The sequence below is a fragment of the Mercenaria mercenaria genome, chromosome 11, assembly GCF_021730395.1.
Source record: "Mercenaria mercenaria strain notata chromosome 11, MADL_Memer_1, whole genome shotgun sequence".
Lineage (NCBI taxonomy): Eukaryota > Metazoa > Mollusca > Bivalvia > Venerida > Veneridae > Mercenaria > Mercenaria mercenaria.
Genome location: NC_069371.1, coordinates 45,068,863 through 45,084,774, shown reverse-complemented (window position 1 = coordinate 45,084,774; position 15,912 = coordinate 45,068,863). Strand labels below are relative to the sequence as shown.

General features: G+C 35.5%; 1 protein-coding gene across 1 annotated transcript; it reads right to left on the bottom strand.

Moving 5' to 3' along the window:
* Positions 1-2,008: 2,008 nt before the first annotated feature.
* Positions 2,009-3,423, bottom strand: LOC123531879 (uncharacterized). The gene is made up of 3 exons (XM_045313173.2): positions 3,267-3,423; positions 2,788-3,024; positions 2,009-2,454 (listed from the first exon to the last, which is right to left on the bottom strand). The coding sequence occupies exons 1-3, from the start codon at positions 3,343-3,345 to the stop codon at positions 2,264-2,266; spliced, it is 507 nt and encodes a 168-aa protein (XP_045169108.2). The 5' UTR covers positions 3,346-3,423; the 3' UTR covers positions 2,009-2,263.
* Between the last annotated feature and the right edge of the window lie 12,489 nt (positions 3,424-15,912).

The following is a 15,912-nucleotide window of genomic DNA, read 5'->3' as shown; positions in this document are numbered from 1 at the left end:
CCGAGATTTAAACTATGAAACATATGATATAATTTAGTACATAGTTTACATCTTTATACCAATTGTGTATCTTTACATATTAACATTCATGATAAAAAAAAATTATTCAGTGGTATAAACAATCTCTTATTATTCTAAGTATATCTGAGCAGGATTTGGCAGTATATTTAACAATTCTTTCATTTGATAATAGGAAGCTTAACTTTGCAGTATCATTATATGTGTTAAACAGTGGACAAACACCAACAGCTTTGTCGAACCAGGTCAGGCGAATATCAATATACACAGAACAGTGAAGCAATACGTGCCTTTCATCTTCTATTCCTGATGTACAGATGGAACAGTTTCTTTCATTTATATATAATCTTTCATTCCTTCCGGTCTCTAAATGTATTGGGGGCCACCCTAATTCGATACTTTGCTAATGCTGACCTATAACAATAAGGCATTACCATATTTACATATTGTTAGTGCTCATAGTCAGATTTAAACCTAGCTTGTTTTAAGCTCACCTGAGTCAAAGGCTCCTGGTGAGCTTTTGTGACTGCTCAATGTCCGTCGTGTGTAGTCCGTCGTCCGCCCGTCAACATTTTCTGAAAAAAATCTTTTTGAAAACCACTGGGCGGAATTACACCAAACTTTACAGGAACGATCCTTAGGTGGCACCCTTTCAAAATTGTTGAAAGAATTGAATTCCATACAGAACAGTGGTTGCCATGGCAACCAAAAGGAAAAACCTTTAAAAATCCCTGTCCACAACCACAGGTCCTAGGGCTTTATATTTGGTGTGTAACATCATCTAGTGATCCTGTACCAAGATTGTTCAAATTATCACCCTATGGTCAAATATGGCCCTGCCCTTGGGGTCACATGGTTAACATAGACTTTTATAGAGAAAAACTTTGAAAATCTTCTTGTCAAAAACAACAGGGCCTAGGGCTTTGATATTTGGCATGTGACATCATCTGGTGGGCCTCTACCAAGATTGTTCAAATTATGCCCATGGAGTGAAAAGAGGCCCCGCCCCGAGGGTCCCAAATTTTACGTAGACTTGTATACTATTATTAGGAAAAAACACTAAAAATCTTCTTGTCTTAAACCGCAAGACCCAGGCCTTTGATATTTGGTATGTAGCATTTGCCTGGTGGTCCCAAGTTTTACATATACTTATATAGGAAATTCTTTTAAAGGCACTCGCTACAGTTTTTCCGGACGGGTCGATATTTACCCCAACACCGTGCCAATTTGGTTTCGATGTAGGCTGATCACTACCAAATAGAATGTAAGCCTCCGCACAAGTAGTCCAAATATAAATAGTACTAATATTTTTTCCTTTCCTAGTGCATTTTCTCGGCAGCAACGTGCTTACTTTTACCCTACCGCGTTTCAGTATGTATCACTTTGCATTCTAATGAAATCAGCATGTTCCTATCGCATGCTAGATAAAAATGGCGGCGTAAGAATTTAATGTCACGAAAAGAGAAATTGAAAGAAGCGAAAAGTAGTAAATTCAGCGGGTTGTATTTAACGAACTGTAGTTTTCTTATATAAAAGTTAACACCCACTTTTCTTTTTGTTTTTCTAAAGTAGCGATCTAGTTCTTTATGGGAATATAAGTCTCTGAAAATCTGATATGCTAGAAAATGTCGAAAAACCGTTATGAAGTGAGTGGATTTTATATGAAATAAAGAACAGCTGGATTTAGTGGTGTTTAGCCTGTAGCTCACTACAGTGTTGGTGCGGTCTTCTGCGCATGCCCGGAAGTGATTATCTAATGTCGCGTCCGGCAAAAATTCGCAAATTATTGTATGTTCGCATGCATTCAATGTACAAAATGTATAATATACTGACTAAAGGTTAGGGTAAGTATCACCATGGTTACAAAATATATACATTTAAAGTACTAACAGAGATAAGTATATTAGAATATTCTTTCAAGGCTTTTGTAATAATATGAAATACTACATACTGTAAAACATCCTTAGTGTAAAGAGAGAGTAGAGAATACTTATGAAAAGAAATTTATTTTTATTCAAAGAGAGTACCACAATGGCTATACATGCAAAGACACGAAAATACACAAACTATCTGATACAATTATCTTCTTTTGGAAGAATGATGTTAATATATCATAATAATGCAAATTTAGAAAAAGACGGTTAAACCTGAATTTCTATATAAATAAATGATTAAAACATCTCTGAGAAAATGATTACAAAGGTAGCAATGTCATATAAAAATGTCTGGTACTGGATCGTTGTGTTTAAGGTGTTTTGGTGCAAACGTTTCCGGTGTAGGTGACGCTGTTCCACTGAGTTTCCACCCGTTTAAGCTTCTTAGTAATCTCTGCTTTAGTTGCAGCATCAACTTCACTTAGTTTCATACATTTATCCATAGTTCCTGACCATTCAGATTTACATGTTCGAAGTATAACACCCACATCTAGTTCCGCATCTGTAACATGAATTACATATCAGTTATATAGAGCTAAAATATTAGGGGTTGGGGCGGAGAGGTGGGGTGGGTGGGGGGGAGGAGTTTCCTTATCTCGACTTATATCATATCGGAAAAAAATCAGCAAACACTGACTGAATGACTTCTATTTTTGTTTATCAAGTAAGTTTTACATCAACAAAAAAGTAAGGAAATACTGTTGATTAATTTATTTCTATTTTTGCCGTATTTAATATGTCAATGATTGTGGAGAGTATTGCATAAATGTATAATCTATATATTTTCCCCAAAATTTAGGGAAGAATGCAGTTTTAAAATGAATTAATGCATTACCTGGAAAAATTGATTTTATTCCGACGGCTTTTAGATTTATTCTTGCTGTCTGGCATTTGTTTTCCATAAGACCTGGGATTAGAGGCTTCGGGCAGGCTTTGGGTGCCACTTTATTGCTTGCGCAGTTCGGATTGGACAATTTTAGTCCTGACAGCATGGATTCGACATATATCTTGATAAACCTTGGAAGGTTGCGGATTTCGAATTCAAGATGGAAACACGATGGACATGCCACTTCTGAAAAGTATATTTGTGTTACATTTGTATTGATCAGAAGACAAGAATACATATATTTTTATATAATCAAAATTGTTTTCAATGCAAGAAAGAAAGAAAGAAATGAAAAAAAAAGTGAATTCTTATTTTTCACTAAAAATGAATAAAACAGCATTTTTACCTTATTCCTATTCTATCAAGCTATTATTCGCTTTAAAAATAAAATTGTCGTTTAGTTGTTTCTCCGGATTAGATATATTTACCTTTCGATGGCGACTGTGCAAACGAATGCGTGATACACATCGAGAAAGTAAAAAAGATTACGCTGAAAACGTGCTTCATATTGTTGTTGTTGTTTCTTGAAATTAACACGCAGAATATGAAGATAGACACAAGGGAATTCCTTATATAGAAGTGTTTATACAATAAAACGTAGTATAATCATAATCGCTAAAAATAGTAACTTCAAAACGTTACTAATCCTGTTTACCTGTTGACGTTGTGGTGATTTACCGTAACGCTATACGTTGTTCGATTTATTTTTTGACGAAATTCTTAGAATAAGGATTGTTTTAATAAAACAAAAAAAAAACTTCCATAATTGAATAAATAACGAGGGAATTTATATCAAATATAAACATGACCAATTGGTTAGGATACGAAGATATCAATACATTTCATATCAGTTACCGTGTTGCTGAAGTTAACGGCCTAGCGGCCTGAAGTTAGCGGCCCAGCGGCTTGGCGGCCTGGCATACTCGTGTACTTCTTGTACAAGAATGGTTTGTATGATAAGATAAATATAACGAAAACTATGAATACAAACGTTAAAACATCGGTGTGAAGTGAGCAGTTAGCAGTTGCAGCAGTTACAGCAGTTAACTGCTACAACTGCTGGCAGTTGCAGCAGTTTACAGCTACCTGTATTACCGGTTGTAAGTTATTGTCCATCAAAGGGAAATTAATCAGAAAGAATTCCTCGGAATTGCCTTCCTTTATAACTATTTTTCACTAAAACGAAAGTAGGGAATTCCAAATAGTAAAGTGGAAACTGAAAAGATTTTGATAGTTTCGCATGTGTCCCGGCACTAAATTTATATATAACACGTATATGCATTTTACATGCATTTATATTAAAGTAGTTATTTATCATTATAACTGAACAAAGGAGAGGTAAAAAGAATAAACATAATGTATGACAAGAAACCAAATGAGTGAGGGTGCTTCAAAGCCTGGGCAGAACGTAAAATGGCGAGTTTCGGTGTCGGGGTCCAGTCCCGCAACAGTAGAAGAAACTTGGGTGCCACCGGGTGGTCGTTGTAGAGAGGGTGGACGCCCGACACGCCCGGGTGGTGGCCATCCTGGTTAAGGTCTGGTTTCCGAGCAAGGGTGAACTTTGGTGTTTGGCCGGGAAAGCTAGAACACGCCATTTCGCCTCCAGCAGTTGATTGCCTGGCCGTAACCGTAGAAGAAACTGGGGTGCCACCGGGTGGGCGTTGTAGAGGGGGTCCGTGCATGCGGACCCGGCATAGCGGCCATCCCGGTTAAGGTCTGGTTTCTTCGTGAGCGTGCGTCAAAGTCTGGGCAGAACGTAAAATGGCGAGTTTCGGTGTCGGGGTCCAGTCCCGCAACAGTAGAAGAAACTGGGGTGCCACCGGGTGGTCGTTGTAGAGAGGGTGGACGCCCGACACGTCCGGTGGTGGCCATCCTGGTTAAGGTCTGGTTTCCGAGCAAGGGTGGACTTTGGTGTTTGGCCGGGAACGCTAGAACACGCCATTTCGCCTCCAGCAGTTGATTGCCTGGCCGTAACCGTAGAAGAAACTGGGGTGCCACTGGGTGGGCGTTGTAGAGGGGGTCCGTGCATGCGGACCCGGCATAGCGGCCATCCCGGTTAAGGTCTGTTTTCTTCGTGAGCGTGCGTCAAAGTCTGGGCAGAACGTAAAATGGCGAGTTTCGGTGTCGGGGTCCAGTCCCGCAACAGTAGAAGAAACTGGGGTGCCACCGGGTGGTCGTTGTAGAGAGGGTGGACGCCCGACACGTCCGGTGGTGGCCATCCTGGTTAAGGTCTGGTTTCCGAGCAAGGGTGGACTTTGGTGTTTGGCCGGGAACGCTCGAAAACGCCATTTCGCCTCCAGCAGTTGATTGCCTGGCCGTAACCGTAGAAGAAACTGGGGTGCCACCGGGTGGGCGTTGTAGACTCGTGAAATTCTTTCGCAGGTGTAGGCTAGATATTATTTCCAAAATAAACGTAGCTATATATATATTGTTCACCCTCAAAATTGGGAATACAGTAGTAACATGGGTTCTGTTAATTTAATGTTTGTTGTTGTAACAGTAATAGAATAAAGAATGTTGTTACTGCTATTAAAACCTAAAAGCAGCAAAACTGCAAGTACTACTCCAGTGTAAACTTCCGGTGACCCGTAGGTGTATGCTACTTCAAACTGTATATAGATGTTACATTCTTACTAAAAGCTTGATATTTTTCAGCTTTGTAATTATTGACATTTCATACATTCGCAATGTTTATATAACTGCTGTAACTGCTGGCAGTTCTAGCAGTTAACTGCTGTAACTGCTGCAACTGCTAACTGCCAACTTCCTGCTGGTCGTTAAAACTCAATATTTACATTCGCCATATTCTTTTCCATTGAAAATTTTACGTTCATTTCGTATGAACAGCAAAAGGAAAGGCGCGAAAGTCACGTCAACGTTGCTTAGTGATAACAGGCCGCTGTTTTGACGATGTCCGCGTATAGTCAGGGAGAACGTTCCTTAGATGACGTCGCAGTTGTTCCGTCTGGTGAACTGAATGACCGGGAAGCTGATTTTAATGTTAAATGCAACAAAGTGTGTGCAATTTATAATATAATTTTGTTTACAAATGGAAAGGAAATATAATGTAACCATAAGAAATGAAATGTATTTTTTTTCACTATTTAAATAAAGCATAAAAAAGAATGTTTTCTACCTTTGAGAGTTTACAACGCAGCCTTTGAGAGTACACTTACTAAAAGGAAATTAACAAACAGGCATGTATGTAGTTAATCTATGTTCAATAAAATACACAAAACAGAAGTTTTAATTACCCTAAAAATTTCCGATCCAGCGGCCTGTTAGCCAGGGAGCCAAAAGTGCGAAAAGTGCCTAGAAACAGGATTTACCTGTCCGGTCATGCTATAGTCAGTTTCTATATATATTATGAAAGTGCAAAGTCTCGCGGATCAGAAAAATCGGGCCTGCAAAACAAAGGCTCTTGCGAAATTTGAAAATATTAAGGGGAGATAACTCTGTATATTTGCAGTTTTTTTAAGATTCAAAACTCTTTTTTGCTAACAAAACATGACATCATGTTTCTAAAATCAGTTCAAATATATACATTTCAACATTGCTTTTACGCAAAAGGCTTATGCTTGAAAAATACGCAAAATGTACTCATTTTATGTGCATTTTATTATAAGATTTGGCACCTAAAATACTAGAGAATAAAATAAAAATATTTAACCTAAAATTTACAGTATGAAGAAGTAACCTTTAAAATGGTCTTATTTCTCAAAGTCATTTATTAATACCGCTGCGAAACAGTCTGTTAGAATAGAAAATCATCTAGATACTCTAGTTCAGGTTTGGCTAAGAAATACGCAAATCCGGGGTATTTTATGTACCCCACCCACTTTATATAATGCAAAAAATGTATAATAAAAATATTCGACCAACAACCAAGAAGATATGTTCTTTTTATCACGTATACAATATTATCTATATTTTTGACCATATAAAGCTGGATGAGGGGTATTTAAAAGATTTTAAACAGAAAAAGGGGGTAGGAAAACCTATGTATTTTACAACTGATAATTAGAATAAACAACCCATTATTAGATAAGAGCAACACTAATGAAGTCGAAAAAACTTTACTTGCAAAGTATTCATTTGGAAAGTAATTTATTTAGATACACTATAATGCAATCTAGTTCAGGTTTGGCTAAAGAATACGCAAATCATGGGTATTTTATGTACCCCACCCACTTTATATAATGCAAAAAATATATAATAGAAATATTTGACAAAAAATCAATGAGATATATTCTTTTCATCACGTATACAATATAATCTATGTTTTTGACCATATAAAGCTGGATGATGGGTATTTAAAAGAGTTTAAGTAGAAAAAGAGGGTACCCCCCACTTTATATAATTGTATAATGCAAAAAATTCATAAAAAAATATTCGACCAAAATAAAGGAGATAGATACTTTTTATCACACATACAATGAAATGCATATTCTTGACATTTAAAGATGGATGAGGGGTATTTAAAAGATTTTAATAGAAAATAGGGTATATAAATGATGTCTTTTACAACCGATAATTAGTTAACAACCTGTTATTTACCATTTGATAAATACGAGCAAGACTAATGAAAGGGATGAAACCTTTACCTGCAAACTATTCATCTGAAAAGAAATTCATTTTAATACTCTTTCGTGCAATCTAGTTGGCGACAAAAAGCGCAAATCCGTGGTATTTTATGTACCCCACCCACCTTATATAACGCAAAAAAATGTATAATAAAAATATTCGACCATCAATCAAGGAGAGATATTCTTTTTGTCATGTATACAATATAATCTATATTTTGACAACTTAAAGATAGATTCGGAGTATTTAAGAGATTTTAGATTTAAAACAGTAGCCAATAATTAGAATTAACAACCTGTTCATTGTGATGTGATAAAATGCAAGCAACACTACCGAAAAGTACTGAAACCTTTACATTCAAACTTTAATTTTTTACTATCTCATTTGCATTATTCGTAACGTTCATTTGCAAGTTTGTCAAATCCAAAAAAAAAAACAAAAAACAACGGAAGTAATTTATTCACCAACCCACCTTGAATAAGGCAAATGATTATACCATAGGGGCAAAATAGCGAAAATGCACGGAAAACGATATTGCTAGTCCATTGTTCTCTTCAAATGATTATAGTTAAATGCTGATTTATTTGGAAAGTTCGTGACTGCAAAACTTATCCAACTGCTAAATGAAAAGTCAAGGGCAGTTACTCTTCACTAATTTTAAAACATATCTTAGAATTATTATTAAGGTGATTTGCACTAAATACGAGCCACGCCATAAGAAAACCAACATAGTGCATTTGCGACCAGCATCGATCCAGACCAGACTGCGCATCCGCACAGTCTGGTCAGGACCCATGCTATTCGCAAACGGTTTCTCTAATTGCAATAGGCTTTGAAAGCGAACAGCATGGGTCGGTCTCGATCGATGTTTGTCGCAAATGCACTATTTTTGTTTTCTGGATCTATACTGGTCACAAATACACTACGTTTGTTTTCTCATGGTGCGGCTCATATAACTTATCGAAGTTATATAAAATATGATATAAAGAAGGGGTGTTTGTACAAAACATATGCCCCCATGATTGTTTGTTGAAGGCAAAGGGGAGTGTAAGTTCTAATTTTATAACATTGACCTTGACCTTATTAACATCAGGTGTCTTCTACAGACTACAAACATTACATTTTAAGGGGATCGACAGAACAAACGTTCCTTATTTACTGAGTGGTAATCATATTAGACTTGAACTAGGTAATTGTGACCTTTTTCCTTGATCAATTGTCACAAAACAATATTGCTCATTTACTGACCGCAGGAAATAATTCTTTTAAATTCAATGATAGCTGATTTTTAACGTCATTGAGCGGAAACCAGACTTTATTCTGTAAAGGCACGAATGGAAAATGCTTAAGATATTGTATCTGCGTCAAATCTAATATAAAATACACTGTATCCTGCTGGTGTAATGCAATGCCTCAAAAGTGTCGCAGAATAAAACACAGTCTGTTCGACACAGAATTAGATGAATTTGATTAATACTAGTGTATAAGTTGCGAAAAAGACATAGTGAACTGTTGCAGTCTAAAATCACATATTTGAAGTTAAAACTATATAACGTATTACCATTCAGACTGCCAGTGCAAGTTATAGTACGAGATAAAATCATTTTTGTGGTGTAGCCGTAAAGTTTAAATTGATACAAGTATTTCTATATACAGATCGGAAAAATAGTTACGCATGATATAATGAAGTATTGTGTGAATGTCTACTTAAATTGCACATACAGATGTGACTATTTGTCGTTAGTACTGCAGGAATGTGTAACTAAAATTGTGCTTCAGATGGACTGCATATAAATAAAATTCTAATTACTATTATAGCCTTTAGTGCCAAACCAGTAAATGTTATCTAAAATGATATGACTCTGTATAAATACTTGGTTCATGACACTTTGTTGTTCAATTCGTGAAAAAATACAACAAATGTTTAATTCTAATGTCATGCATAAAAACACTAATTGAAGGGCTTGCCTATCAATAGTCAAAACTATTTGTTGTTTGTCATCCAGACATAGAGCAATATACTAGGTAATTTATAAGTAATGACAAACATTCAATAAGTTTATAATTTAGATTATCTAAGACTTATACTAGCATTTTCTGAGAAAAAAGGGTCATGTATATCGGTCACCTGTTAAATTTGGCCCAGGGATTATCAAGATAACTATTTTGACCAAATTTCATGAAGATAGCGTCATTAATGTTTATTTATTTGACCTGGTAACCTAGTTTTTGACCCCACATAATCCAGTTTCAAACTTGGTCTAAAGATTATCAAGTTTGCAAGTTTGTGTCAGATCAAAGCATGAATGAAACCTCTTTATGGCTAAACGGTCAATCAAATCAGTTTTCGAACTGAACCGAGATCGTATCGTGACTTAAGTCGTAAGTGTGGTTAAAGTCAAACGTAAAATGTCATTTCTAGCGTGTTCATAATGTAACAATTAACAAATTTTGGGACATTCGGGGTTCAAACAGGGGTCGTTATTCTGGAACCTATGATTTGATCTGATGAAGTCACCATGGAATGCAAGATTTATTGCTGTTAAAGATATTTCGCAAGTTTGTTTCAAATCAAACTATAAGTGAAGTGCCTGTGTGGCTACAAAAGCCAACATGGCAAATTTTGGCCCTTTAAGGGGCCACCACTCTTGAACACATTATGGGATCTCGCCAGTTTTTGACAGGAACCGAGATATTATGCCAATAGAATATATGTGCAAGTTTGATTAAAATCAATTGCAAAATGTGGTCTCTACCCTGTTCACAAGCCAAAACAGAAACTTTTGGCTCTTTAAGGGGCTCTAACTCTGGAACCCATTATGGGATTTGGCCAGTTTACAAAGCGAGATTTTATACCAGTATAAGTTGCTATGTTGTTTCTCATCAGTGTTAGGATTCCTCCCTTGCTCCTACCCAACCTGTCACAACGTGTCACACAGGAGTGCTTCTGCATTCCAATGCATAACCTTGAAAGGTTGCATTATTTTTTTTTTTGTTCCTGGTGGCCAGTAGATTTCCTCCCTCGTCTCCTAGCTCTTATACAAGTTGCGCGCAAGTTTGATTAAAATCAATAGTAAAATGTGGTTTCTACAGTGTTCACAAGTAATTGTGGACGGACGTATGGACGGACGAAGGCGATCACAAAAGCTTCCCTTGTGTCACTACGTCACAGGTGAGCTAAAACTCTGACAGAATCTATTTGAATTATATATGTTTGGGGGATATAATTACGACCTTTTTGTACGATTTGTTAAATTTCTTGAATAGTGATATAATGCATTATCATTACATTAATTAGTTTTAAAATCTTCTGAATAGTAAAGATTATTCAAAATGTCTCTTTTTATAAACATTAAAGTTATACATTATGTCAAATTTCTACATTACATTCAACACATCAGAACTACATTCCATCAATCTGTTTATCATGAGAAAGGTAAAAACAGATTTGTACAACCCCGAAGCAAGCACTTATACTTTCTTAATTTGTAAAAACTGTATTGATTGATCAATCACATTATATACATAGTTTTAGATGGGTGGGGTAATGTTCATACCCCTACAATTTCACAATTTTGACAAAATTGCACAAAGGAGTATTTAAATTATTAACTTTCAAATGAACAGTTAGCAAGTAAAGATTTCGTCGCCTTTTATTATTGATGCTTGTATTTATTAAATGGTAAATAACGGGTTGTTTGTTCTAATTATTGGTTGTAAAATACATAGGTTTTCCTACCCCCTTTTTCTATTCAAAATCTTTTAAATACCCCTCATCCATCTTTAAACTGTCATAAATGTAAATTATATTGTATATGTGATAAAAAGAATATATCTCATTGATTTTTCGTCGAATATTTTTATTATACATTTTTTTGCATTATATACAGTGGGTGGGGTACATAAAATACCCCGGTTTTGCGTATTTCTTAGCCACGCCTGGAGTAGATTGCACGAAAGAGTATTTAATTAAATTACTTTCCAACTGAACAGTTTGTAAGTAAAGGTTTCATCGCCTCAAATTAGTGTTGCTCTTATTTAATAACGGGTTGTTAATTCTAATTAATGGTTGTAAAATACATAGGTTTTCCTACCCCCTTTTTCTCTTTAAATTTTTTTAAATACCCATCATCCAGCTTTATATGGTCAAAAATATAGATTATATTGTATATGTGATAAAAAGAATATATCTTCTTAGTTGTTGGTCGAATATTTTTTATTATACATTTTTTGCATTAAATAAAGTGGGTGGGGTACATAAAATACCCCGTATTAGCGTATTTCTTAGCCAAAACCGAACTAGATTGCACGAAAGAGTATTTAAATAAATTATTTTCTAAAAGAATAGTTTGCAAGAAAAGGTTTCATCGCCTTTCATTAGTGTTGCTCTTATTTAATAACGGGTTGTTTATTCTAATTATCGGTTGTAAAATACATAGGATTTCCTACCCCCTTTTTCTGTTTAAAATCTTTTAAATACCCCTCATCCAGCTTTATATGGTCAAAAATATAGATAATATTGTATTCGTGATAAAAAGAACATATCTTCTTGGTTGTTGGTCGAATATTTTTATTATACATTTTTGCATTATATAAAGTGGGTGGGGTACATAAAATACCCCGGATTTGTGTATTTCTTAGCCAAACCTAAACTAGAGTATCTACATGATTTTCTGTTCTAACAGACTGTTTCGCAGCGGTATTAATAAATGACTTTGAGAAATAAGACCATTTTAAAGGTTACTTCTTCATACTGTAAATTTTAGGTTAAATATTTTTATTTTATTCTCTGGTATTTTAGGTGCCAAATCTTATAATAAAATGTACATAAAATGAGTACATTTTGCGTATTTTTCAAGCATAAGCCTTATGCGTAAAAGCAATGTTAAAAGATATATATTTAAACTGATTTTAGAAACATGATGCCATGTTTTGTTAGTAAAAAAACGATTTGAATCTTAAAAAACTGCAAATATACAGAGTTATCTCCCCTTGATATTCTCAAATTTTGCAAGACCTTTTGTTTTGCAGGCCCGATTTTTCTGATCCGTGAGACTTTGTACTTTCATAATATGTATAGAAACTGACTATAGCATGACCGGTCAGGTAAATCCATTTTTTCATGCCTTGGCTCCCCGGCTATGTGCTACAGAAAAAAAATACAGCTCGTTCGAGGTCGTTTTGTTTGATGTGCGCTGTAATTCTTTATTCGTATAGTCAATTGTGAGATTTTCACTTACTATGGCTGTTTTCATTTCATACATGTTAATGAATAGTTTTAGAAATAAAGAATTTAGATCTAAAAGTAATACGGCAACTCATTCTTGTGTGTGGATTCATTTGCCTGCCATATGTTTATATCAAATAACAAAACGAAGGAAACGGAAATTACTTGCCTTTATGATGAATTATCCCATAATAACAGCATTTCCTTGGAATAGAAAGAGATAGATATTTAATATAATCATGTTATACTTGGTTTTTAACCCCAAAACAGAAAGAGACAATGAATTTAATGTAAAAGAAAGGTAACACCAAAGCTTAACTTTTTTATGTATCTAATATTTGTCTGGAGTAGCAAATCTAAGATCTATGATTATTTTCTTTTAACACAATAAGACATACATGAATTTTTCACTAAATGCTTTAAAATAACGACGCATTCAGTTGATCTTTTAATTCTATTCCATTTAAGCTTCCTATTTGAGTCAGCAGTAGAATTTTATTTTGAAATAGTAAAGCCATTATACCTATATAGTTATAGATCTACTATATTTTATCAACTGTTTAAGATTAAAGGCATATTAGAATCGAAATGATTTATACCAAAACCGTGTTTTAACACTATTTAACCACTCGGGCGGTAATACGTCGTACAAATAATTTCACCAGGACTGCGCCCTCGTGAAAACATTACGCCCGACATATTACCGCACGATACTGAGTCAAAGTACGGGGAGCCTCTTTAAACCGCCACAGTCTGCTCTAAGGACAATAAAGTTTGTAAACGATTCTTTTGAAGCATTTAACGCAAGCAAGCAAAATAATACCAGGCGTGGATTGACCGAGTCTGTCCATGAGAGGTAATGAAATGTGCAAAACACCTCATGCCCCCTAGCACCGGCTCAAGGTCGGTCACACTACAATAAATAATATAGCCTATATATTCTATATAAAACTGACAATTTTTAAAGAGCTACCAAACATAGCTAGACCCATTTCAGAGAACAAGTCTTTATCTTATTTTAAAGAGTTATGATAAAACTGATATAAAATAGGATGTATCTTCTAAGTGAGATTTCTCTTGACACCTTTGCTTACTGTAAAATCACATCAAAATCACACTGCTGTGGTTTCACTTCACCAAATACAAATTCTTCTCCCATTTTTCTACCAAAATGTCAAAAATACATCCACAATGAAATTTAAACAGAAAACAGCTTTAATTTAGACCTCTGTAGCCTTGCCAAGTGAAAAATTGGTGTTCAAAAACATGTCCGCCATTACGCGATTGCTCCCACGCTGGGTCCTCCTTAAGAGGAAATCTATTGTTATAGTACATTCAGTACTCAACGCCATCAAAAGAACCAGACAATATAACAAAGAAGAAAAAATATATCACGAAATTCTTTTCCTATCATTTTATTACTGTTCAAATTTACGCCACTTTTTAAATATAATTAGTAAAAAGTATTGTATTGAATAAGTGTCTGAATACGCTTTTTGTTAAAAAACCGTTTATGGCGCGGCACATGTTAATAGTTTTCAGAAAAATTTATATACCGTATTCGGTGGGCTGCACATTGTCTAAGAAAGATAGATTTATTTCACATATTTATTTTACGTATTGTTAGATACTTATAATGATGCTCTCCCTTTCATATTTGTCAAGATCCCAGTTGCTTATATTGCTTATTTCATTAAATTTATAAATAAATTAGCGGCCTTCGGTCGCTGACTTCAAATCACTTGCCCCTCATCGATGTGGGTTCGAGCCTCACTCGTGACGTTGAATTCTTCATGTGAGAAAAAAAAAACACTTTTGGTGTCACCCACGTCACATGGGATTAGCACATGCATCTCTGCTTTTCAATTTACTCGGTATGTTAGAGTAGCTAGTGTCATCGTCTGGTCGGAAAACAACAATAAATTGCCAGTTAATTTCCATACGTGCAACTTTAGCATCTGACCACTCTATGTTTGATGTTTGCTTGCGAGTTGGAAGCGAAAATATATTAGAAACCATCGCATGCCTTCACAAGACAGCAGTTTGCGAATGTGGAATTCCCCGGTCATTTTAACAAAAGCTCCAAGTTATGTAAATACGTCAAAAACTTCCTAATTTTGACAAGACTTTCAGTGGTTGTAGAATTTCAATATTTCCAATCGACGGTGATCTTGATATTAAAGGATAATTCGCCAACAAGTATCAAAAGATGTTTCCCAAAATTTAACTGAAACAATGGTCGCATGTTTATATTAGTTGTTTTTTCAGCCATCTAATGGCGCTAAACATGACTTAGAGCCAGATAACTTAATGCGCTTAGTTAAAGCCACTGCTGAGAACATTCACTTTACTACAAGATAGACCCTGGGACCTAGCAGTGTTCGGCCTCTGTAACTGAACTCACTTAAATGCACCAAACCTTTTTTAAACATTGCAGTCCATCTAACGACGTCCAACATGAATCAGAGATGGAGAACGTTGATCTTGTATATAGCATAACTCAACGTGTATATATCTCAATCTACGATCATTTTATTACGAGGCACTTCAATTCCGTTCTCATTTTGCCCTTAATTACGATCGAATGTATTGAGAGATGCAGTATTGCAGTATGCAGTATTGAGGGATAAAATATTGCAGTATTCAGTATTAAGGGACGCAGTTATTACCAGGCACTCACTTCAGTCCATCTTTTGCCCTTACAGGCTGAGAAAGTAATGACTTTATAATAGAAGAAAAGCCACTTCTCCTTCTCCTCGTTTACTATAGTGGGGACCCTATTGTGCTTATTGCCCTCCAATTAGCTACTGTTACATTATCAGTGATAGGCAACAGATAAGACAGTTGTTTTCTAGATTTGGGGAGGGTTGAGGACACTTGTATAGTAGCCGTCCCCCTTAGCTCAATAGGGAGAGCGCCGATCTACGGATTGCGGGGTCGTGAGTTTGATCCTCGGGCGAGGCATATGTCCTCCGTGACGGTTTGATAAAATACATTGTGTATGAAATCATTCGTCTTCAATCTCTGATTCATGTGGAGAAGTTAGCAGTTACTTGCGGAAAACATTAGTACTGGTATAGAATTCAGGAACACTAGTTAGGTTAACTGTCTACCGTTACATAACTGGAATACTGTTGAAAAACGACGTTAAACCCAAAACAAACAAACAAACTCTTTTATAGTAGTGGATCTAGGCCTTTAAGTACTTTTGTAATGGCATGGAATTCTACATCATTATTAGTGTAAACAGACAGTAGACAATA

Coding starts and splice junctions, on each gene's coding strand:
- LOC123531879 (XM_045313173.2), bottom strand. CDS start 3,345: ATGAAGCACGTTTTCAGCGTAATCTTTTTTACTTTCTCGATGTGTATC. Junction 3,025..3,266: donor TGCACAGTCGCCATCGAAAG/GTAAATATATCT, acceptor TATACTTTTCAG/AAGTGGCATGTCCATCGTGT. Junction 2,455..2,787: donor AATAAAATCAATTTTTCCAG/GTAATGCATTAA, acceptor TTCATGTTACAG/ATGCGGAACTAGATGTGGGT.